This window comes from Coregonus clupeaformis, chromosome 27 (assembly GCF_020615455.1).
Source record: "Coregonus clupeaformis isolate EN_2021a chromosome 27, ASM2061545v1, whole genome shotgun sequence".
NCBI classification, from domain to species: domain Eukaryota; kingdom Metazoa; phylum Chordata; class Actinopteri; order Salmoniformes; family Salmonidae; genus Coregonus; species Coregonus clupeaformis.
Window position 1 is genome coordinate 17,524,288 of NC_059218.1, and position 25,857 is coordinate 17,550,144.

The following is a 25,857-nucleotide window of genomic DNA, read 5'->3' on the forward strand; positions in this document are numbered from 1 at the left end:
TTGCACTTATTATTCTCATATATCTTTGATATACAAAATAATTTACAATCTCTTTTCCTCACATCAAATAGATAATTGAGTATGTTACAGCCAAAAGAGTGATATTATAGGCATATTGCATTGCACATTTTAGCATATTTCAAAATTCAATAACTGTTTCCTCCTTTAGTGAGCGAACCAGTGGTTGGCAATCTGTATGTATCTAACTTAACGTCCTTGAGTTTCTCCATCTCCTGGAATGGCATTGAGGGAGAGTTTGACGGTTATGTCCTGGATATTATTGATTCTAACTGGCTGAGGAAGCCAGATGAATATAGCATTTCCCAGAATGCAATGTCCCAAGACATCACAGGGCTAAGGCCCAGTACTGACTATATAGCCTACCTCACTTGGATTGTCAAGGGATCGCGAACCCATGCTCTCAGTATTTTTGCATCAATAGGTATTTTTTTTTTAGATTATTTTATTTCTAAAAGCCAGAGCACATGATCACTTTGCTCTATATTTAAGCCTACAATGTTTTAGCACTTAATTATTATATGAAAACAAAAATGTTCTGACTACTCATTGACTTATTCATTATAACCTGGATCACTTGAAGTGTGTGACACTGGATTAAAAGGAAAACAGAAAATTGAGGGAAAAATAGGACAGTAACATTGTGCCACAAATTCATGAATGAATGCTGACTTTTCTCTCCTATGTAGCTGCAGAGCCTGTCCAGAATAGCTGTTTCTAACATTACCTCAGACAGACTTTCACTGTCGTGGAGGACGGGGAGAAGGCTTTTGATAACTTTATAGTAGAGGTCATGGGCCGCATGCTGCCTGGAGAAGCGCGCTCCACTGTTATGACTGGTCTCAAAGGGAGTACCACCTACGACATCAAACTGTATGCCAGCTCCGCTGGACAGAATACGCAGCCCCTATTCGCTGTAGCCACCACAGGTATTGCAACGCATGCATCTTTTCCCATATGTTTCATTATAACGTATTCGAATTCCAAATTAAAAAGCTGTTACTCTTAAATAGTTCACGAGCAGTCAAACCAAGACTATGACCAAAATTAAGAGTTCCAACCATAGTTCTAAACTGTCAAAAAGATAATGTCAGATTTTATATCACTCTCCTCATCTCTACTAATTAAAAATCACTATTATCTTTGTCCAGAGGCTGTCCCACAGTTGGGCCCAATAGCTGTGTCGGATTCTAGCTCCGATAACTTCACCCTGTCCTGGGGAACACAGGCCGGTCACTTTGATGGCTTTGTCATCTGGGTCAGGTGACCCTGAACATCTGTTTGATACACTGGAGTTCACGCCGTCTGGCGAGGTCCGTAAAATTACTGTCACGGCCTAGTGGACGCCATTTACTATGACATTGAGCTGTATGGTATTTCTCATGGGCGCCGCACCCCTTCCCTCTTAGCTCGTGCCGTCACAGGTACTATGTAATTTACTCATATCTTAAAGGTCCAGTGCAGTCAAAAATGAGATTTTCCTGTGTTTTATATATATTTCCACACAATGAGGTTGGAAAAATACAGTGAAATTGTGAAAATTATGATAATGCCCTTTTAGTGTAAGAGCTGTTTGAAAAGATCGCCTGAAATTTCCGCCTGTTTTGGTGGGATGGAGTTTTGGCCTTCCATGGTGGCATCACCATGCGATAAACCAGTAGGGGGAAAGAATCTTCATAAATTTTTAACACACACATGACAGACAAATAACTACATTGCCCTTTGCTAAGAAGGTATTTTTGATTATTTTGACCATTTTAATTTAAAACAATCACAGTAAGGTACTTTTTTGTTACCCAGAAATGATTTGATATGACCTTTAACACTTATTTTGAAACACTGTCAGGGTGGAAATGTGTGTCCCAGTAGCAAAATAATTGATCATGATCTCTCCAGGGACAAACCCAAGTTTAAGCAGGATTAATTTGCAAGTTTTGAATACAGTGTTCCAGTGAACATTACTAAAAGGTCTGTCTGGACACAATATTCTTGGATGAGAATCTTCACTTTAGTGTTTCAACTCCCTCTTGTCTGCATGACATTCTACAGTTGTTATTATGAATTTAGGACCCATTTATAAACATGATATCAATCTATTACGTTATGTGCATGACTAGATTCTGCTAATTGAATTGGGGTTAGCTTTGCAATCATTGTGCAGATCAACCACCATATTTATTCTACCCATGTCTTATCCTTCCCCTACGCGACCCTAACCACCCCACCCCCCAAAAAACGGACTATTTCGGCGATCCCCTCATTCGGCTTCCGTGTGTCCTGGGAGGCGCATAATCCTTGACAAAAGGAAGGGGCTCCCTCTACTGGTGGCTTCAGCCACTTTTACATAGTGCTGTCAGACAGGCTGGCTACTGGAGGCCCAGGAGTTCACTATTCCTGGCAAGCAGAGCTTCCTGGACATCTGGGGCCTGATCACTGGCATAGGCTATGAGGTCAGGCTGACTGGGGTGTCCAGTTCTGGGCTGGTCTCCCGCCCACTGACCACAGCGGCTGTGACTGGTACCACCCACAGAGGCGTCATGGCCATTGAAAATTAGGGGTCATGAGCACCCTTCCAATTTGATCAATTTGTAGGATAAAAGGTAAACAAGTTATAGATTATTTTACGCACAATTCATTCAAATACATTGAATTTGGCCATCAGTGCCCCCTCAAAAAACAAGGTGCTCTGGCCACACTACACACTGTAGGCTGAATTATGAGATACACACAAGTAACACAAGTAACTTGAAGATTTTGCATTTGTGGCTCAAATCCCATTCAAGTCATGGGACCAATATTAGCATTTTTCGCCCATCATGTGTGACTTTGGTGAGCTTCACAATCAATTTTAGATACTTTCGGATTATTTGGACATGATGCGCGAAAAATGCTGATATCGGTCCCATGACTTGAATGGGATTTGTGCCACAAATGTTAAAACATTATCATTTGCAAACCGTGCCAGGAAAACTAAACCAAAGCATGGATTGCTGTTATACCTTGTCCATAGACTGCTTACAGGGTAAGGAAACCAGTACAGTATGTAATTTTGTAATTTGGGTGAACTATCTCTTTAGGATTCGGCTCTGTACAAACGTGCTTCTCCATCACAGTGAGGTGTCATTGGGACAGCTTGTGGGATCAGTCACCATTCAGTTGAAGTGAAAACACAGGTGTACTTTACTTAGCCTACTGTTTTGATGCTGGTGACAATTAAGCCATTAGACTTAATTTACTTATTCAATGGGGCGCTCGATTCCCAACTTGTACTTTTACTGTAGGCCTATAACAAAAGAACAGTAGCCTTTACACTGTGATCTTCTGAGAAAGGATGAGAAATGGATGGCATAAATGCCTTGCTTTGGTGGAGAAGCCTCAACACACAACCCAACTACCTCCAACATTTCTCATCCTTTTCCAGAGTGAACTGAGTACTCTTAATCTCTTCTTCATCCTCTTCCTCCTACTCAAGGTTTTGCCTGTTTGTCTGTTTGAAGCTTAATGGTTACAGTGAAGCAGTGGTGCTCAGCTTTTTCCTCTCTCCAAAATATGAAAATGTGTTTTCATATTTTAAACTGTGTTTTCCCTCAGATACATCATAATGTGACACTGAAACTTACGGTGTAAAGGATGCCGTTTTCAGTGGACACATCACTGTCATATCACTAAGAATTGTTTGACATAATCAAGCAATATCTAAGTTTCACCTGTAAATATTAGACTGATAAGGCATTATCAAAACCAGTCTTTGTTTCCAGTTGAAAAGGTCAGAGGATGGTTAGGACTTAGCTAGCAGATTGTAAAGGGCTAATGTGACGCTCGATTAGCATTACAGGTTAGGTACTGTTTGGTGTAGCCAGGCCCCAGGGTCCTGTCTGGAGCGTGAAGTCACAAGCTCTGCTTGTTGGCTACTGCATAGAAACCTAGTGGTGCCAAAAGCCCTGGTCTGCCCTAGAAAGCCTATGTAAATTAGGATCACCAGAACAGCCCCCCAGAATTTTTTTGCAGGACGTTTTGGCCTCTAAAATGTGTTTATTATGATCAAGTTCGATCCCCACAGTGAATTATTTTAAAGATCGGTACAAATCCAGATATTTAATTAAATAGTGATCCATTCTGACTACTACATTTGTCGTCACACAGACCAATCACGGGCCGGCAGGCTTCGAGGAGGCTCCGGGTTGACTCTCTCAGGCAGGATGAAAACGACTACATCGACCATGATCCTTTGTTAGTGATGGCCACTTTTCTCATGATCCGTAGCGATTTTTTTGGAGCCATTCAGCCCAATTCAGCAATATGGCGCACTTCAAATTGAAACACTTCTGGCTTCATGCGCCATCGGGAGTTTTCCATAGAAATACGTGGATGACGTCAGCGCTATCACTATCAACTGGATTTAATGTCTATGGGCGTAGCACAGAACATTTTCAACCAACGTTAACTTGCCGATAAAATCTATTTTTTTATCTTATGTGGCTTGTTTTTCCATATGAAGTTGTACAATAGCCTATCTAAGGTACAGCAAGTGGATTTGGGAATGTCAATAGATTAAAAAAGATAGGATACACGAGATAGCCCTTCAGCTTTGGATAAATGCACCCTCCCTTGAAGACTTAAATCCCTTCCTAACCATGAGGATAATTTATTTTTGATAGATTCAGTTATAGGATTCAAATTAACGTCATTCACAGCCTTAAGATTTTTGGTGATCTTTACACCGAGGTAGGATACAGCATCTTTTTCAGAGATGTTACAATCTGCTGGATTGACAGCTCCTTTCAGAACAAACATCTCACATTTGGAAAGATTTTAATACCAAACCTGAGATTTTGGAGAACTGCTTCACAATATCCAATGCTAATCTAGCTTGTGACACATTTTTCAAAAGAAGTGAGGTGTCGTCTGCCAGTTGGGATATCTTGATCTCTCTGGCCTGGAATGTAATGCCTTCAAATTGACTTTGATAAACTAATGAGCATAAGGTTTGAGATATTCCTTTGTCGTATTTGAGATATTCCTTTGTCGTATTCCTTTGTAAATGTTCAACCTAGAGGATGTTCCATGACAGAGTTTGATACAGCTATTGCCACCATTATACAGAGTTCTAATAGCATCAATAAAACAAATTCCAAACTTCAAATGCTTAAGACAATCAAAGATAAAATTGTGACTTATGGTATCAAATACTTTCTGAAAATCAAAAAATAAGATAACAGGGAAGTCATCCAATACTCAACCAAATCTAACACCAGGCTCAGATTATTAGATGTATGGGGCCCTTCCATAAACCCTGATTGACATTTCTTTTTCGGTCATTTAGCAGACGCTCTTATCCAGAGCGATTAGGGTTAAGTGCCTTGCTCAAGGGCACATCGACAGATTTTTCACCTAGTCGGCTCGGGGATTAGAACCAGCGACCTTTCGGTTACTGGCACAACGTTCTTAACCACTAAGCTACCTGCCGCCACATTCATCAATCAGATCATTCAAACCCAACTTTAACCTTTTCACAAAGATTGAGGCTATAATTTTGTAGTTGTTATTGAGGAGTGTGATTGGATGCCAATTATCAATAATTAAGAGATCCTTGTGTGGTTTAGGTATAAGAGTAAAAAAAACTTGCTTCAGAGAGGCAGGTAGTTCTCCCTTCATTACAGCCTCCTTAAATGTTTCAAGTAAAAATTTTGTTATTTCTTCAGAGAAGGTTTTGTAAAATTCAGAGGTTAATCCATCCCTGGAGATTTGTTATTTTTTTATTGAGCAATCCCATATTGGATGTCCATAATGGATAAATCTTGACAACAAGACCGATTTTTAATTCTTCACTAACCGAGTTAACATTCTCTATAGAATCAAGGAGATCCTTAGAGTCACTCAAACTTATCTAAGGAGTAAAGATTCTCATAAAACTTAGTGGTATAGTCTGATAACAACTCTCTATCCTCAGAGGTTACCCCATTAATCTTACATTTCCGAAGTGTGTTGAGTCTCCCTCCCCTCTTTTTCAAATTAAAAAAAGTATCTACTGTTCTTTTCGCCTTTTTCAAGCCATTGTTTTCTGGACCTTATGAAGGCTCCTCTAGCCTTTTCCTCATAAAATGTATCTAGTTGATTCTGTAAATCATTCAATTTAGCTTTCTCATTAAGATCAAGATGCTCAATCTCTGTGATATCAGTAATTTTCTTAGAGACTCAGCTACCTCATCTCCTTCTTAAAGCAAGCCGATTCCCATAAGTAATACAGGCTGAGCGGATTTTAAATTTCAGCAGTTCCCAATATTTCCCATATTCTGCATTAGAGGTAGCTCAATTCCAGTAAAAATAAATTCGATTCTTAATCACATTTTTTAAATCATCATGTAATAACAATTAGTTATTCATTTTCCAATTACCACCAGAGTATTTCTTATCATCATTACTGCACATTCTTACAGTCAGCCATATGACTTTATGATCCGTCAGGACTGCAGCCAGTATTTTTTACCTCTACAGTGTTGGGCTCAAGACCAGAGGTTATCAGCCACAAGTCAATTCTTGATTGTAGTGAACGATCTCTATTACTCCATGTGTACTGTTTCTCTCCAGGGTTTTTAACTCTCCATATGTCAATTAAGTCCAGGCTTTGCCAGAAATTCACCAATTTGTTCACACCAATGTTAGGCCTATGGGGCAATCTATCAGTGTCATTATAATAAACCATATTCAAACTATACATTTGATTGGATGGATATTTTCTCAGAAGACTTTTAAGAATTTCCTCAATTTCCTTTAGAAGTAAGTCATTTGGAGGACTAGAACAGTATCCATATACATTACACAACACAAATAATCTGTCCATGTGGTTGATGACCTCTACTAGCCAATGTCTATTGGTGTCCATTTGAGTAAACAAAAATGTTCCTTTGAAATTGTGTGCTAAAATTGCAACCCCAGCTGAATGATTAGTCCCGTGGGCCAAGAACATGTCACTGCCCCACTGATTTTTCCAAAAATTATAGTCCTCTTTGCATGAATGTGTTTCTTGAACGAATACAAGATCTGCGTTGCAGTCCTTACAAAACAGGTTTTGTATCCCCCTGGCATTGATTGACATAAACTTCAAGTCCATATATACAAAATAGAAAGGAAAATCCTATGCAATCTCAACTCTACCCTCTCTATAAAAAGGTGCTTCATAAATGTATTAACAGAAGTCTTAACTTGTAAACCATAACACCCCAATTCAAAACTAGAACGCTCAGTTTGTTGTGGGGGAAGGGGCTACCTTGTAAGACTACCAGCGGAGCAAATCACCCCGGTCAAATTTATTTTCTGTCTGCGAAAAAGGCTCAGATTCCCCTGTAGTATCCACCCTTTCCTTGATTTCGGGCCTGTTGGACGAGAGGCCACAACTTTGCCTTTGCTGCCTTGTCTGCTGCAGTCAGGTCCTCACCGAATCTAATTTCTCTCCTTCAGAAAGGCGCTTTCCTTTGCTTTCTTCTAAACTGCATCTCTCACTGTGCGGAAAGCGAACTGGATGAGGATCGAGCGGCTGTTGATGGCATCTTGCTTCTTCCCAATACGATGAGCGACATCCACAGCCATGTCCATATATCCATCGGGGAAGTCCTCGGCCACACGGTTACAGATGTCACTTACTTTGCGCTTCACATTCTCACCCTGGTCCTCAGGGACACCGTAAAGTTGTAGCACTTTTTTTCACATTTTGCCTAAAATGACATACCGAAATCTAACTGCCTGTAGCTCAGGACCTGAAGCAAGGATATGCATATTCTTGATACCATTTGAAAGGAAACACTGAAGTTTGTGGAAATGTGAAATGAATGTAGGAGAATATAACACATTAGATCTGGTAAAAGATAATACAAACAAACAAACATGCATTTTCTATTATTATTATTTATTCCATCATCTTTGAAATGCAAGAGAAAGGCCACAATATAATATTACAGTTTTGGCTAAATTTAGATTTTGGCCACTAGATGGCAGCAGTGTGCAAAGTTTCAGATTGATCCAGTGAAGCATTGCAATACTGGACTATTTTGTATCAAGTCTGCCCAAATGTGCCGAATTGGTCAATTGATACATTTTCAAGTACATAACTATAGAGAATGTACAAAAATGATATGGTAATACAAAATGTAAGCTTACACACTCCCAGGAATGTCATACATGCTGGATCATTAGCTTATACACTAACTTTCACACATCTAGATGGCCGGGCGGGGTGGGTGAGGAGCCAGAGACAGTAGAGGTTCAAACTGTAGAACCCAGTTCCTACATTTGAATTTAAAATTGATTTTATCAAACAAAACTATGCTACATTTTATCTCTGGGACCCTTACGATGACATATCAGAGCAAGATTACTGAATGTAAGTACATTATTTACCTTCAGAAGTGAATGTATCAAACCAGTTGCCGTGATAAGTTTTTGTTGTTGTTGTGCACTCTCCTCAAACAATAGCATGATATTTTTTCACTGTAATAGCTACTGTAAATTGGACAGTGCAGTTAGATTAACAAGAATGTAAGCTTTCTGCCCATATAAGACATGTCTATGTCCTGGAAAGTTTGCTGTTACTTACAACAGTCATACTAATCACATTAGCGCATGTTAGCTCAACCGTCCCGTTTAGAGGTTAAGGTTACTCGGAGCAAGATAAATTCCCCTCTCCACTCCATGAAGTAATCCAAGAATGTGTACGCTGTCATCTTGCCTATTTCAAATCTTCTCTCATTGATCGAGACAGGTGAGTATCATCATGACATGCGGCACATTGGGGTATGACACCCACCTGTCTTTTCTAAATTCAAACGAACCCCATGCAACTAGACATGGACTTTTAGAAGACATTGGTTGTTTTCCAAGTCAGAAATTGAGGAAGTATCTACAAGTTAAGGTTGGTTGAAAATTCTCTGTGCTACGCCAAACAGTACCTATCTCATAATGCCTGTCCACCAGCTTAAACAGAGTAATGGTCTGACTAGGCAATATTTGTTATAGCTAGTTAGGCCTATGGACCAGGAAAACACAGACAAATCAACATGGCATTTTCAGCATGAAATGTCAGTTGACGTAACCACTAATTTGTTACAGTGGGCCTGTAAGTGGATGTCAACTTGCTAACGGACTTCAATAAATGTCTCCACAACCATGAGCGTATCTATTTCACCTTTACTGTGACCGCACGCGCTAAAGATTTGAATGCATGGCAGAGTGATGGCAAGTTCATGAGAATGTAACTAACAACTGGTATGTCTACTCATCTTTTTCGTCTGATCACCGAAAGGATGCCTTCCTCAATTTTGCTTTCTAGTAATTGGGTGAATGTTTCTCGACAAATGCGACGAATTGAAGCGTTTTCCGTTTCAAACCAGAGGCTGAGCCAGAAGTGGAGCACATGTTCGTCTCGGACATCACGTCAGACAGTTTACGCCTGGCCTGGACTGCGGATGAAGACATGTTTGATAGATTTGTGATCAAAATTAGGGACTCCACAAAGTTTGTGCATCCACAATAATTAATTGTCCTCGGTGATGAGAGAACCAAAAATTTAACAGGACTCACTAGCGGCACCGAGTACGAAATCGAGCTGTACGGTGTCACATTGGAACGGAGCTCCCAACCAATTACCGGTGTTGCTCGACCAGGTATTTTAATAGAGGACCTATTTTCTGACAGTGGGATCTATCAGTGAGTGCCAAAGCACAATGTGGTCTACATCTCACACAACTTTTAACTGTCTGGTTTCTCTGGAAACGGGTGTCTACAAGAAACAATAGGCTACTGTTCTTTGTTTGACTGGGTTTTCTAATACTATATTTTGTTTTGACTGGTTTTATTTTTTCAAGAGGTATGCCTTCAGGGAAATGTCTTAATTGCCACTGATCATTCTTTGATGTGCTAATAGTCCTAGGCATGTGAGCATACTTCAGGGTTCAAGGGCCTACCAATTGGTTTTGCATGTCTCTTTTTCCCCATTTGACATTATTTTCAGGAATATGGAGACACCATCTTTTTGCATTCGATTTGTGGTGCTTCTTATGCTTGGCTTTAAATGCTGATCAAATTCCATGTGTTTTGATGCCCATTATAGATTCATTTTCATAGCCTATACATTTTACTGACCACTGAACTGGTTAAAGAGTTAAAGACACAAACATATTAGCTTTTTTGCAGCATGTTTGACAAAAGTTTCATGTGTTGGTATTCATGCATTGAAATGTACTCCTTAAATGTACTCCCCTTGATAGCCTATAATAGGGATGTATGATATGCACCACTGTTGATCTGTAGATTGTGGGATGCAGCGCATGTTTCAAGCCTACTCTGGCTGGGGTGATTGTGGTGGGCCTTTGTATGTTTTCAGCAACTGTGTTTTCTCACTGGAATTTCGTGTTTTTTGGGAGTTATCATTTTTGCAAAGTCTTTGAGTACATTTGTGTGCTTTTCTGATTTCTCAATGTGCATATTGACACACCATAGGCAATAGGACTTTTGCGTCAAATAAACTGACCTCAGTAGAATTGATTCCTGATCAAAAACCAAACACAAACAGATCAATCTAACTTTTGTTGTTTTTGTGCTGGCCTTTTCAACCCTGACCCCTTCAACCCTGACCCCATCACTGTGCCAGGCCTGGGTGCTCCAAGGGGCATTCGCTTCTCTGAGGTGACCGAGTCCTCGGCCATAGTCCACTGGACCATGCCTCATGACAGAGTGGACAGCTACCGCATCATCTATGTGCCTCTCCAAGGAGGTGAGTGAACAGGCTTTAATAGTGACAGTTAAGTCTACCCATTATAGTAAGGATATTGGACTGCATTTATATAGTACTTTAGGCCTCAAAAGGGCTTAATGTTGGATGATTTAGGAGGAATTTTCTCTCCTCACACAATTTTCTAATTGGATAAAGCACTCCCTCTAATGGAACATAGAGTAATCACAAGGTTTCTTCACACAACCACAGTAGTCTCTCCAACTGCTACCAACAGAGGGAAAGGAAATGATTTCCTTGAAGTGGATTTAACAATACAATTGAACACAAATTAAATCTGTTCATGAAAATGTATTGACTCTTGAGTAGAATAATGTAATGCGACAAACATACAATATTTTCTCTCATCAACAGGTAGCCCAATGACAGTGCTTGTGGATGGGACTGAGACCCAGGCCTTGCTGCCTAACATGTTGCCAGGGGTGACCTACCAGGTGAACATATTCGCTATGAAGGGCCTGGAGGAGAGTGACCCAGGGACAGACACCATCACCACAGGTGTGTGCGACTTCTGTTTAGCCTTCATTTACATCACTCTGAATTGACCTTTTACTAAATACATTAAATTACATAATACATTTACATTAGTCACAGTGCTATGAGGAGAATAGACAAGTGTCTGGTCATATACATATATATACATACACACATAAACAGGTCCCCTGTAGCTCAGTTGGTAGAGCATGGCGCTTACAACGCCAGGGTTGTGGGTTCATTTCCCATGGGGGGCCAGTATGAAAAATGTATGCACTCACTAATGGATAAGAGCATCTGCTAAATGACTAAAATGTCATACATAGACATTATGAGCGTTTCATAAATAATTAGCTTTCATACATTCACACTCAGTAGCACATATAGTACTTCTCTACTTGTCCCAACCAGTCAATTATTCAAGGAATAAGTATGACATCATTGTATAGGGGCAGTCGTAGTGCTGTTGCGGTGACCATATTACCGCCACACCCGCAGTCATGAGTCATGACTGCAGTAAAATTCCACGTGACCATTGCGTCACGATAATCTCCTTTTATGCACTCTGGACATGCTTTGGTATTGAGTACCCAATTTGCTAACGACCATCAGGTCCTTATCACCTGGCACTTGGGGCTATATTGTCCCTCTAACCACTCTGGCCTCAATGCAAATGCATTCGAAAATCACATCAAACACATATCATCAAAACAGTAGCCCTAAAGTACTTTTAAAACTCACCTCACTGTGATGATCAATTTTAAGAAAGAAGTTCAACAGCAGGTTGAAACAGTGTAAAACATGGTTGTTGTGGATGTTGTTTCAAAGCCTAACACAACGAAATGGACAGCGCTTTCTAAGGTGATGATTAATTCAAAACACCCATATGCATAGATTTATGAGCCCAAGCCAGATTTTTTTTTACTGAATTAAAATGAGGATTGTGCCATTATGCCATACATAGCCTACCGTATATTACGCATGGCAGAAAAACATAAAACAAAACTGATTTAAGATATCTTTGGTACATAATTGGTCTAGCCTATACTCCAAAATTAAAGAAATTCGAGTAATCGCCTTTGAGTGTGGACTGTATTATTATGCATACTGTATGGACTGGTTACCTTATGCTAAGCTCCAAAATGTATATCCATGAGGAGATAATGTTTAGCCCTAGGCGATGCTGTTGGTTCATTGATTGTGCAGGGTAGCTTACAGTTAGCCTACAATTAGTGAATTTGTATTTGATATTGAATAGGGCATTTTTTTATATTTTCATAATTCATTAGGTGACACAATAGCGTTACATATAGGCCTACAGAATATCTCACCACCATGCGTTTCCATCTCCTCCTCTCTCTCCTTTACTACTTTCTCGAGCACGCAGATGGGCTGTCAACACTTTACTGAAATATGTTTTGTTGAGAAAACGTGTTACTATCGATGTTGCCGAACAGATTTGGTTTCCCAAATTAAGCACGGGGTAGCTGCAGCAACAAGGTTGGAGAGCCATGCATGGCATACAGAGTTGAGCGGAATATCACCTGTCGGGTCAGCGAGAGCATGCTCCGCCATAAAACCGAAGTAGACAAAACGGACCAGTGGGAAAGCGCGCAGCCTTCATTCGCTATTCGAGTGCATACAGATTACATGTCTTTTTCCCCTGCCCCCTGTTCCTGTCCATTTGATAAAGGGCCATTCTAAATCGAAACAAATTTAACATAGGCTATTAGTAAAGACGAGATTAAATTGAGAATAGTCTGAGGGGTGAAAATATGATCACTTGATGAGAGAACAGCTGTGCAGCCTGTGGCAAGGAACAGAGCACAAGCTTTTTTTGCTACGTTCTCAAATCATCAAATCAATCAAATTTTATTGGCCTATAGTCGCACCATGTAGCCCATATATGTTTTGATTTCTAAGACATTCTAAGGTTTGTATCATTCACAACTAAAGTTGCCAAATAACTATAAATCTAGCATATAGGACCTGTTTCAAATTATCACTTTTATGTTCAACATAGCCACTTCATATGCGCAGTCGCTCCATAATGGGAAAAATATAAATTATATTATTTTTACTATAAAATAATATAAAATAAAATAATGGCACAGGACTTATAAGCATACCGTATCTTGTCAGCTAAATGAACACGCATACATCCTATGACATGGAACATAGCCAGATACTGTACATATAAAATAAAATGAAATTGTATTTGTCACGTGCACTGAATACAACAGGTGTAGACCTTACAGTGAAATGCTTACTTACAAGTCCTTAACCAACAACGCAGTTTTAAGAAAGAATACCCCCAAAAAATCACACAAACAAATACAATATAAAATAATAGGAAATAAAAGTAACAAATCATTAAAGAGCAGCAGTAAAAATAACAATAGCGAGGCTATATACAGGGGATACTGGTACCAAGTCAATGTGCAGGGGCACCGGTTAGTCGAGGTAATTGAGGTAATATGTACATGTAGGTAGAGTTATTAAAGTGACTACAGCAGCGTAAAAGAGGGGGGAGGGGCAATGCAAATAGTCTGGGTCGCCATTTGATTAGATATTCAGGAGTCTTATGGCTTGGGGGTAGAAGCTGTTTAGAAGCCTCTTGGACCTAGACCTGGCGCTCCGGTACCGCTTGCCGTGCGGTAGCAGAGAGAACAGTCTATGTCTAGGGTGGCTGGATTCTTTGACAATTTTTAGGGCCTTCCTCTGACACCGCCTTGTATAGAGGTCCTGGATGGCAGGAAGCTTGGCCCCAGTTGCCATACCAGGCAGTGACGCAACTAGTCAGGATGCTCTCGATGGTGCAGCTGTAGAACCTTTTGAGGATCTGAGGACCCATGCCAAATCTTTTTAGTCTCCTTAGGGGGAATAGGTTTTGTCGTGCACGACTGTCTTGGTGTGCTTGGACCATGTTAGTTTGTTGGTGATGTGGACACCAAGGAACTTGAAGCTCTCAACCTGCTCCACTACAGCCCCGTCGATGAGAATAGGGGCGTGCTCGGTCCTCTTCTTTTTCCTGTTGTCCACAATCATCTCCTTTGTCTCGATCACGTTGAGGGAGAGGTTGTTGTCCTGGCACCACAATGCCAGGTCTCTGACCTCCTCTCTATAGGCTGTCTCATCGTTGTTGTCGGTGATCAGGCCTACCACTGTTGTGTCATCGGCAAACTTAATGATGGTGTTGGAGTCGTGCCTGGCCATGCAGTCATGAGTGAACAGGGAGTACAGGAGGGGACTGAGCACACACCCCTGAGGGTCCCCTGTGTTGAGGATCAGCGTGGCGGATGTGTTGTTACCTACCCTTACCACCTGGGGGCGGCCCGTCAGGAAGTCTAGGATCCAGTTGCAGACGGAGGTGTTTAGTCCCAGGGTCCGTAGCTTAGTGATGAGCTTTGAGGGCACTATGGTGTTGACCGCTGAGCTATAGTCAATGAATAGCATTCTCACATAGGTGTTCCTTTTGTCCAGGTGTGAAAGGGCAGTGTGGAGCGCAATAGAGATTGCATCATCTGTGGATCTGTTGGGGCGGTATGCAAATTGGAGTGGGTCTAGGGTTTCTGGGATAATGGTGTTAATGTGAGCCATGACCAGCCTTTCAAAGCACTTCATGGCTACAGACGTGAGTGCTACGGGTCGGTAGTTATTTAGGCAGGTTACCTTAGTGTTCTTGGGCACAGGGACTATGGTGGTCTGCTTGAAACATGTTGGTATTACAGACTCAGACAGGGAGAGGTTGAAAATGTCAGTGAAGACACTTGCCAGTTGGTCAGCGCATGCTCGGAGTACACGTCCTGGTAATCCGTCTGGCCCTGCGGCCTTGTGAATGTTGACCTGTTTAAAGGTCTTACTCACATCGGCTACGGAGAGCGTGATCACACAGTCGTCCGGAACAGCTGATGCTCTCCTGCATGTTTCAGTGTTACTTGCCTCAAAGCGAGCATAGAAGTGATTAGCTCATCTGGTAGGCTCATGTCACTGGGCAACGGTTGTGCTTCCCTTTGTAGTCTGTAATAGTTTGCAAGCCCTGCCACATCTGACGAGCGTTGGAGCCGGTGTAGTACGATTCGATCTTAGTCCTGTATTGACGCTTTGCCTGTTTGATGGTTCATCGGAGGGCATAGCGGGATTTCTTATAAGCTTCCGGGTTAGAGTCCCGCTCCTTGAAAGTGGCAGCTCTACCCTTTAGCTCACTGCGGATGTTGCCTGTAATCCATGGCTTCTGGTTGGGGTATGTACGTACAGTCACTGTGGAGACGACGTCATCGATGCACTTATTGATGAAGCCAGTGACTGATGTGGTGTACTCCTCAAAGCCATCAGAAGAATCCCGGAACATATTCCAGTCTGTGCTAGCAAAACAGTCCTGTAGCTTAGCATCTGCTTCATCTGACCACTTTTTTTTATTGACCGAGTCACTGGTGCTCCCTGCTTTAGTTTTTGCTTGTAAGCAGGAATCAGGAGGATAGAATTATGGTCAGATTTGCCAAATGGAGGGCGAGGGAGAGCTTTGAACACGTCTCTGTGTGTGGAATAAAGGTGGTCTAGAGTTTTTTTTCCCTCATTTAACATGCTGGTAGAAATGAGGTAAAATGGATTTAAGTTTACCTGCATTAAAGTCCCCGGCCACTAGGAGTGCCGCCTCTGGATGAGTGTTTTCCTGTTTTCTTATGTCTGTATACAGTTCATTGAATGCGGTCTTAGTGCCAGCATCGGTTTGTGGTGGTAAATAGATAGCTACGAAGAATATAGATGAAAACTCTCTTGGTAGATAGTGTGGTCTACAGCTTATCATGAGATACTCTACCTCAGGCGAACAAAACCTTGAGACTTCCTTAGATATCGTGGACCAGCTGTTGTTTACAAATATACATAGACCGCCACCCCTTGTCTTACCAGAGGCTGCTGTTCTATCCTGCCGATACACTGTATAACCCGCCAGCTCTATGTTATTCATGTCTTCGTTTAGCCACGACTCGGTGAAACAGAAGATATTACAGTTTTTTATGTTCTGTTGGTAGGATATACGTGCTTGTAGTTCGTCCACTTTATTATCAAGCGATTGTAAATTGGCAAATAGTATCGATGGCAGAGGCTGATTAGCCACTCGTCGCCGGCTCCTTACCAGACGCCCCGATCTCCTTCAGCAATATCTCTATTTCTTTCTACTGCTAATGAATGGGATAAGGGCCCTGTCGGGTGTCTGGAGCAAATCCCTCTCGTCCGACTCATTAAAGAAAAAGTATTTGTCCAGTTCAAGGTGAGTAATCGCTGTTCTGATGTCCAGAAGCTCTTTTCGGTCATAAGAGACGGTAGCAGCAACATTATGTACCAAATAAGTTACAAACAATGTGAAAAAACACACAAAATAGCACGGTTGATTAAGAGTCCATAAAACATAGACCTACAAAACATAAGCCTTCTCATATTATTTTCTTCTGAAATACATTTTCTTCATATCATAATGTTTTTTTTTAGACCTGACTAAATTAAATAATGGTTTTATTGTGATGGTGTAGCCTACATTGAAGGCACGCATCAGCGGCTTGTATGGGTGGAGGCCTGTAGATGCTAAACATATTATGTTAACTAAGGTTACATTAGCGCGAGACCAGCAGTCGTTTGCATGACAAGAACCTGCTGACAAAATGTAATGACCGCCACAGCCCTAGGCAGTCGCAAGTCACAATATTGTCAGTACACATGTTTGTTTGCTGAAGTTGTTGTGGCTGCAGGCCTTTGTGTGTAACAAGCCTGTGTGTTTTCCTCCCCCTTAGCTCTGGACAGGCCTCAGGGTCTTTCTGCTGTCAACGTCACTGACACAACCGCCCAGCTGCTATGGCAACCCACTCGGGCCACTGTCGATGGCTACGTCATCACCTACAGTGCAGATTCAGGTGTGTGTGTTTCGCAAGAGTCCCAAGGCACAGATTGCCAGGAGCTGACTTGTATTTGTGTACATGATGCATTTATCATTAGCCAAAGAGACACAGCACAACAGGAGTGTTGGTAGTGGTAACATTGTTCTCTGTCCTCTGTCCTCTGTTGTCTGCAGTGTCCCCAGTGATGGAGCATGTTTCTGGGAACACAGTGGAGTTTGAGATGGGCTCTCTGGTCCCTGCCACCCACTACACAGTTGGGGTATACGCCATGAGGGAGGCACAGAAGAGTGGCACCACCACCACCGAATTCACCACAGGTAGCGCTCCAATTAGATGTTTTATATAGGAGCATTGGGTCTGATTTTCAATGAAAAATCTAACTCTGTGTGTAGTATTTTATTGTTCACACATTTTATTCTGTGCAGTATTGTATTGTCCATAAATTCAATAATAAAGGGAAAATCCACTCAAACACAATCTTTTGGCATTTTGCATCATTATGATGATGTGGCCGGTGACATTTTGCTTCTTGAAAGTAAAATATCTTAAAAACTTGACTGCTCACATGCAAAACATGTTGCTACTGTATCAACAGTGGTCTAACTAAAAAAATTCCCAAAAGATCGCTTTTGAGGGGATTTTCCCTTTTACATGGGTTACATATCATATGTAACACATGTATAATATAGTGTTGTGTATATGATCCTTCCACCTCCCTTTTTTATCTGTAGATGTGGATTCTCCTCGTGACCTGGTGGCCAGTAATGTCCAGACAGACAGTGCCACTCTCACTTGGAAGCCCCCGCGTGCCGCCATCACCGGATACGTCCTCACCTTCACCTCATCTGACAGCACAGTCCGGGTACGTAGGTCTTTTAAATGAGTCAGCACACACTGGCTTCAATTCAATCAATCACTCGTGGCTATTTTACAGGTACATTTTCCAAAGTGGTTTACATTATGAATAAAGATTGAATTGATTTGAATACAGGAAGTGGTCCTGAGCCCTACATCCACATCATACAGCATGACTCAGCTGAGTGGCACTACCGAGTACAACGTCAGGCTACAGGCCATCGCTGGAGCCCAGCGGAGCCACCACGCCACCACCGTCTTCACCACCAGTAAGTAGACTGCTACACAACATTTTCTTCTCCTCACAGCTTTACATTGGGCAGATGTCAAATGATATCCTATTTCCTATGTAGTGCACTGTTTTTGACAAGAGTGAGTGTGTACACGTGTCTGCCTGTGCGTGTAGCCGGAGTGTTGTACAGATACCCTAAGGACTGCTCGCAGGCTCTGCTGAATGGAGACACTACCTCTGGCATCTACACCATCTACCTGGGAGGAGACGAGAGCCAGCCCATCCAGGTCTACTGTGACATGACCACTGATGGAGGCGGATGGATGGTGAGGAACACACACACACACACGCACACACACACAGGTCTAAACACCAGGTTTGATTGGATTTACCTTTACATGTTTGTGAAAGCCAAAGAGACCAGGGCTTGCATGACAGGTTCTGTGAACTCTCTTTTACAGGTGTTCCTGAGGCGCCAGAGTGGAAAGCTGGAGTTCTTTAGGAACTGGAAGAATTACACTGGTGGCTTTGGGGATATTAATGCTGAATTCTGGTTTGGTGAGTCCACATCTCTCCACCCCTCCTTATGTTTATCTTTTTATTCAGTATTTGTGGCACATGCGGGAATCAAACCACAATCCTGGTGTTGCATCACCATGCTCCAACCAAATGAGCCATCTAATCAAATCAAATCCAATTTTTTTGGTCGCATACACATATTTAGAAGATGTTATTACAATTGTAACAAAATGCTTGTGTTCCTAACTCCAGCAGTGCAGTAATATCTAACAATACACAGATCTAAAAGTAAAATAATGGAATTAAGAAATATATTAATATTAGGACGAGCAATATCATAGTCCGAGTATATGTATATATATATATATATATATATATATATATATATATATATATATATATATATATATATATATGTGATGGGATGTATAGACATTATAGACATTATGGACAGTATGTGGATAGAATATTTAGTATATCTGTAGAATACGTAGAATAGTGTATATATACAGCAATAGTTTAATAGGATGGCATTGACTAGAATACAATATATACACATGAAATAAGTAAAACAGTATGTAAACATTATTAAAGTGACCAGTGTTCCATTATTAAAATGACCAGTGATTCCATGTCTATGTACATAGGGCAGCAGCCTCTAATGTGCAGGGTTGAGTAACTGGGTGTAGCCGGCTAGTGACAGTGACTAAGTTCAGGGCAGGGTACTGGACGGAGGCCGGCTAGTGAGTGCTATTTAACAATCTGATGGCCTTGAGATAGAAGCTGTTTTTCAGTCTCTCGGTCCCAGCTTTGCTGCACCTGTACTGACCTCGCCTTCCGGATGATAGCGGGTGAACAGGCCGTGGCTCGGGTGATTGAGGTTCTTGATGATCTTTTTGGCCTTCCTGTGACATCAGGTGCTGTAGGTGTCCTGGAGGGCAGGCAGTGTGCCCCCGGTGATGCGTTGGGCAGACCGCACCACCCTCTGGAGAGCCCTGCGTTTGCGGGCAGTGCAGTTGCCATACCAGGCAGTGATACAGCCAGACAGGATGCTCTCAATGGTGCATCTGTAAAAGTTTGTGAGGGTTTTAGGGGCCAAGCCAATTTCTTCAGCCTCCTGAGGTTGAAGAGGCTCTGTTGCACCTTCTTCACCACACTGTCTGTGTGGGTGGAACATTTCAGATCGTCAGTGATGTGTAAGCCAAGGAACTTCTCCACTGCAGCCCCGTCAATGTGGATGGGGTTGTGCTCCCTCTGCTGTCTCCTGAAGTCCACGATCAGCTCCTTCATTTTGTTGTCATTGAGGGAGAGGTTATTTTTCTGGCACCACTCCGCCAGGGCCCTCACCTCCTCCTTGTTGGCTGTCTCGTCGTTGTTGGTAATCAGGCCTATTACTGTTGTGTCGTCTGCAAACTTGATGATTGAGTTGGAGGCGTGCGTGGCCATGCAGTCATGGGTGAACAGGGAGTACAGGAAGCGGCTGAGCACGCACCCTTATGGGGCCCCTGTGTTGAGAATCAGCGTAGTGGAGGTGTTGTTTCCTACCTTCACTACCTGGGGGCGGCCCGTCAGGAGGTCCAGGACCCAGTTGCACAGGGTGGGGTTCAGACCCAGGGCCCCAACCCAGGAACCACGGAATGGCACTGTGATGTCCTTTCCTGTTGTTTCAGGTCTGGCCAACCTCCACAAGATGACAACAGCAGGCCAGTACGAGCTGCGTGTGGACCTGAGGGACAACGGGGAGTCGGCCTATGCTCAGTATGACAAGTTCACCATCGCAGAACCCCGCAGCCGCTACAAGATGCACATAGGAGGGTTCAGCGGCACAGCAGGTAAGGACAATGATGATAATAGCTTTGTTTACTAGTGATCCTGCATAGAACATCAAATCAAATCTGGATTTCATTCAACTCCATTTAAATATCCCAATACACTTTACAGTAAACTGTATAACTCTGATTGACCTATTCACATTTCTTCACACCAGTCACTGTGTGCCACTTGTTTCCTAGGTGACTCTATGACTTATCATCAGGGCCGGCCCTTCTCCACGTATGACAATGACAATGACATCGCCGTCACCAACTGTGCCCTGTCCTATAAGGGTGCCTTCTGGTACAAGAACTGCCATCGTGTCAACCTTATGGGGAGATATGGTGACGATAGTCACAGCAAGGTACGGATGTGTGACCTACAAAGTATTGGCCGTCTTTCTCCTTCACAAAATCAACGTGTGTGTGTGTGTGTGTGTGTGTGTGTGTGTAAAAAATGTATCCTTTTTTCAGGGTATCAACTGGTTCCATTGGAAGGGACACGAGCATTCAATACAGTTCGCCGAAATGAAGATTAGACCCGTCAACTTCAGAAACGTTGAAAGTCGAAGGAAAAGATCATAGACTTTATACTGCCCCCCAGCTCTCTCTCCCCCCCCCCCCATCTCCCCTTGACCCTCCTCTGACCCTCAATCTTCAGTTCACCAAGCCGCACATCAAGCAAGGACAATCATGTAACTGAATGTGTTTTTATCCAACTAGCTGTCAATATTGGGATGGATACGTTAAACCAAAGACGGCACAATCTGATTGGCGGGAGAAAAAACATTTGTTTGGTGGAGGGTTTAGAATGGACTGAATTGGCACTTTTGTGTGTTTGATTTATTTTATTGTTTGTGTTCATTGGAAAATTGACAAGCAAAACATGTCTCCTTATAGGTCCAAAGATATTTCAATATGCTAATTAGGAATAAGGCAGATTGATTATGAAATGTGAAACAATGAAAGGGTCAAAAGAGACCTATTCCAACTTTGACTCTTGCTCCTACGTTCTAATCTTCCACACTGTCACGTTCTCTCTCTCTCTCTGGCAGTTATTGAAAAACTGTCTGAGCATTTAAAACCCGTTGTACATTACTGTAGACAGCACTGTTGAACTTTTCAACAAGCAACATTTCAGAGTCACGTGGTAATAATAACGTGGCTTGATGCCACATCCCTCAGTCTCCCCAAGGAGGGAGAAAATACATCTATTGAGGTTAACAAAGTTTCCCTCGATTCATACAGTAAATCCTTCTACAGACTTGAGGGCAGGACCGACTAAATTAGGCATCATTTGTTTCATGTTGAGTGATTGATATTTAGAATTACATTTTCTATTATTCCCAACCGATTTGAATTTATTAACACTATTTCCACATATACAACAAAGTGGGAAAACTGTTCTTGAGAAGATCATGGTAGGGGTTTCAACCACGGACATAATTGAATACCGGTTTACATGATGCTTTTATTTTGTTTTCAACTGAATTAAAAATAGATTTCTATATGTAACCCTCCATACAATAAAAGATACTTTGTTAAAAGGTGTCAGCACTTTTTTGAGCTGCCCATATCAAACATACCAGTACCCTTTACATACAGTACCAGTTTTCTATTAACAGCAGATGGCAGTGTTGAGTCTTCATGTGTTCATGCCTTCATCATAAGAAAAGGACTAATCAGTATGCAACATCACACAGATTGAGAGTATATTAACTAATAGGTCTGCAATTTAAATAGCACATTTATTCAACCAACAATAGCACACATCAACTAACTAGGCTACTTCTGTAAAAGTGGCTCTTTAATGTTTTTTTGTTTGTAATGTAAGGTAAACAATTAAAAAATAAGCGGAAATCAAAAGGATTCATTATTAGGAAAATACATATACATTTTTTTTGTTGACTGCAAAAAATCAAAGAACCACAGAAGATATCCATGCTAAGGATTTATCACTGTCATCTCAAATGTAGGTTTAGGTTTAATTTATTTGCACCAAAGAAAATTAGTGATAAACAACAATACAGATAAAAACAAATATATAAAAAATGGTGTGCAGGTGTGGTTGGATGCCCAAGGGCTTATATAAAAACCACATCACAAAAAAATATATACAATACATAAATACAAAAAATTAAAAAGGTTAGTTAAAACGGATAACAAAACCCACTAATCATAAATGTGCAAATGAACCGATCAGCAATCGGCAATGTTTTTTTTTTTACGTGTGTGTGCATGTGTGGATGTGAGTGTGTGAGAGTTGGGCTACATGGAGGAGATTACTGAGTAGTTTGGTTCATCAGGCTGACCCCCAGTCTTCGCTTGAAGTTATTGAGGGATGATGAGGTTTTGGTAATGTGAAGATAAGAATTCAAAGTATGGTACCTCTGTATCTGATAGAGAATTGACTATGTGAGTTGCGGCAGTGGGGAGGGTGAAGGTTATCTGGAAGAATCCATTGAAGGGTTTAGGTGAACTGTCTGGGAGGTATGAGTATTTGTAGATTAAAATGCATAATTGGCATACACTGATGTCGTAAATAGACAAGATATTGAGTTTCTTAAACAAAGGTGCAGATTAGCCATGAAGTTAGAGGAGGTGGTTAGTCTTGCAAACTTATTTTGTATGATGAGTAATTTGTGTTGGTAGGAGGCATATGTACTGGCACAGACAATATTACAGTAAATGAGATATGGGTAAATGAAGCTATAGTAAAGAGTTAGGAAGCAAGCCTGATGAACCAAACCACTAATCTTTCTGATGATACCATCAGATTGGCAGATCAAATAAGGAATTTGACAAAAACCGAAACAAATCGAACAAATCCACCACTATACTCTTTTGTGGACAGGTCAGTTATCATACAGTGTGAGTCATAATTTCTGTACCACACCATGTTCTACTTGCAGATACTATCAGGCCTCAACTAGCCACATGGTTTTATATCTCTTTTTTTTCTGTTGCTGCTTGATCCTTGTCATTGTGTTTGCATTGTAATCTGGATGAAGCTGGGCCCTGACCTGATTCCTGTCATCCCAATCTAGGCCATGAGATATGCGTGTCCACTCAGACCAGCCAGCTAGATAGATAGAAAGATATAACCCTGCATCAAAGATCCACCGCCACATTTTACAGTAAGTATGAGGTACTTTTCTGCATTGGCTTTGTGTGGCTAAAGACCTCTATTTTCATGTCATCTGACCATAGCACCGCATGGAGTTTGATAAACGGCATTGGCACTTGGATTGGAAGTTCATGATGCCGTTGACCTTAACAATGGCCCCAGAACGCACAACAGTTGTGGGTTTCGCATCGAAAAGAGGAATCATATGCAGAAAATAACCCCATACCTACTGGATTTTTGATGTTATGGGGGTATTTTGCTTCCACTGGTCCTGGGGCCCTTGTTAAGGTCAACGGCATCATGAACTTTACCCAGTACAATGACATTTTAGCCAAAAACCTGGTTGCCTCTGCCAGGCGGCTGAAACTTGGACGCAAGTGGACCCCAAGCACACATCAAAATCCACAAAGAAATGGTTAATTGACCACAAAATCTAAATTTTGAAATGGCCATCTCAGTCTCTGGACTTGAACCCCATTGAAAACCTGTGGTTTGAATTAAAGAGGGCAGTCCAAAAACGCAGATGAAGGATAACCGCTAGGCTACCTGCCACACTGTACTAACAACATGGTAATTGCAGTCTGTAATTACAGTTTTCAAATTTAATAGTAATGTCTATTACATTGTATACATTATAATTATGTACAGTGCAAAGTATTCAGACCCCTTGACTTTTTCCACATTTTGATACCTTACAGAAATATTCTAAAATTTATTAAATTTGTTTTTTTCCTCATCAATCTACACACAATACCCCATTTTGACAAAGCAAAAACTGGATTTTATACATTTTTGCAAAAAATTGAAAATAGAAATGTCACATTTACAAACAGTGCCTTTTGTTGCATTACAACCTGTAATTTAAATGGATTTTATGTAATGGACATACACAAAATAGTCCAAATTGGTGAAGTAAAATGAAAAAAATAACTTGTTTCAACAAATTCTAAAAAATTAATAACGGAAAAGTGGTGAGTGCATATGTATTCACCCCCTTTGCTATGAAGCCCCTAAATAAGATCTGGTGCAACTAATTACCTTCAGAAGTCACATAATTTGTTAAATAAAGTCCACCTGTGTGTAATCTAAGTGTCACATGATCTGTCACATGATGTCAGTATATATACACCAGTTCTGAAAGACCCCAGAGTCTGTAATACCACTAAGCAAGGGGCACCACCAAGCAAGCGGCACCATGAAGACCAAGGAGTTCTCCAAACAGGTCAGGGACAAAGTTGTGGAGAAGTACAAATCAGGGTTGCGTTATAAAAAAATATCAGAAACTTTGAACATCCCACGGAGCACCATTAAATCCATCATAAAAAAATTGAAAGAATATGGCACCACAACAAACCTGCCAAGAGAGGGCCGCCCACCAAAACTCACGGACCAGGCAAGGAGGGCATTAATCAGAGAGGCAACAAAGAGACCAAAGATAACCCTGAAGGAGCTGCAAAGCTCCACAGCGGAGATTGGAGTATCTGTCCATAGGACCACCTTAAGCTGTACTCTCCACAGAGCTGGGCTTTACGGAAGAGTGTCCAGAAAAAAGCCATTGCTTAAAGAAAAAAAGAAGCAAACACATTTGGTGTACGCCAAAAGCCATGTGGGAGACTACCCAAACATATGGAAGAAGGTACTCTTGTCAGATGAGACTAAAATTGAGCTTTTTGGCCATCAAGGAAAACGCTATGTCTGGTACAAACCCAACACCTCTCATCACCCCGAGAACAACATCCCCACAGTGAAGCATGGTGGTGGCAGCATCATGCTGTGGGGATGTTTTTCATCGGCAGGGACTGGGAAACTGGTCAGAATTGAAGGAATGATGGATGGCACTAAATACAGGGAAATTTTTGAGGGAAACCTGTTTCAGTCTTCCAGAGATTTGAGACTGGGACGGAGGTTCACCTTCCAGCAGGACAATGACCCTAAGCATACTGCTAAAGCAACACTCGAGTGGTTTAAGGGTAAACATTTAAATGTCTTGGAATGGCCTAGTCAAAGCCCAGACCTCAATCCAATTGAGAATCTGTGGTATGACTTAAAGATATCTGTACACCAGCGGAACCCATCAAATTTGAAGGAGCTGGAGCAGTTTTGCCTTGAAGAATGGGCAAAAATCCCAGTAGCTGGATGTGTCA

The 25,857-nt window shown here is 41.5% G+C and overlaps 1 protein-coding gene across 3 annotated transcripts in view; it reads left to right on the forward strand.

Moving 5' to 3' along the window:
- Nucleotides 1-22,133, forward strand: part of LOC121541580 (tenascin) — a 75,626-nt gene extending 53,493 nt beyond the window's left edge. For all 3 annotated transcript variants that reach the window (XM_041850687.2, XM_041850688.2, XM_045208057.1), the window contains 11 exons: nucleotides 10,661-10,783; nucleotides 11,156-11,299; nucleotides 17,065-17,184; nucleotides 17,343-17,486; nucleotides 17,901-18,031; nucleotides 18,161-18,293; nucleotides 18,431-18,582; nucleotides 18,718-18,814; nucleotides 20,446-20,607; nucleotides 20,788-20,951; nucleotides 21,061-22,133. In XM_041850687.2, coding sequence (XP_041706621.1) covers nucleotides 10,661-10,783; nucleotides 11,156-11,299; nucleotides 17,065-17,184; nucleotides 17,343-17,486; nucleotides 17,901-18,031; nucleotides 18,161-18,293; nucleotides 18,431-18,582; nucleotides 18,718-18,814; nucleotides 20,446-20,607; nucleotides 20,788-20,951; nucleotides 21,061-21,171 — 1,481 coding nt within the window. In that variant the 3' untranslated portion in view covers nucleotides 21,172-22,133. The remainder of the gene's footprint in view (nucleotides 1-10,660; nucleotides 10,784-11,155; nucleotides 11,300-17,064; nucleotides 17,185-17,342; nucleotides 17,487-17,900; nucleotides 18,032-18,160; nucleotides 18,294-18,430; nucleotides 18,583-18,717; nucleotides 18,815-20,445; nucleotides 20,608-20,787; nucleotides 20,952-21,060) is intronic.
- The last annotated feature ends 3,724 nt before the right edge of the window (nucleotides 22,134-25,857 follow it).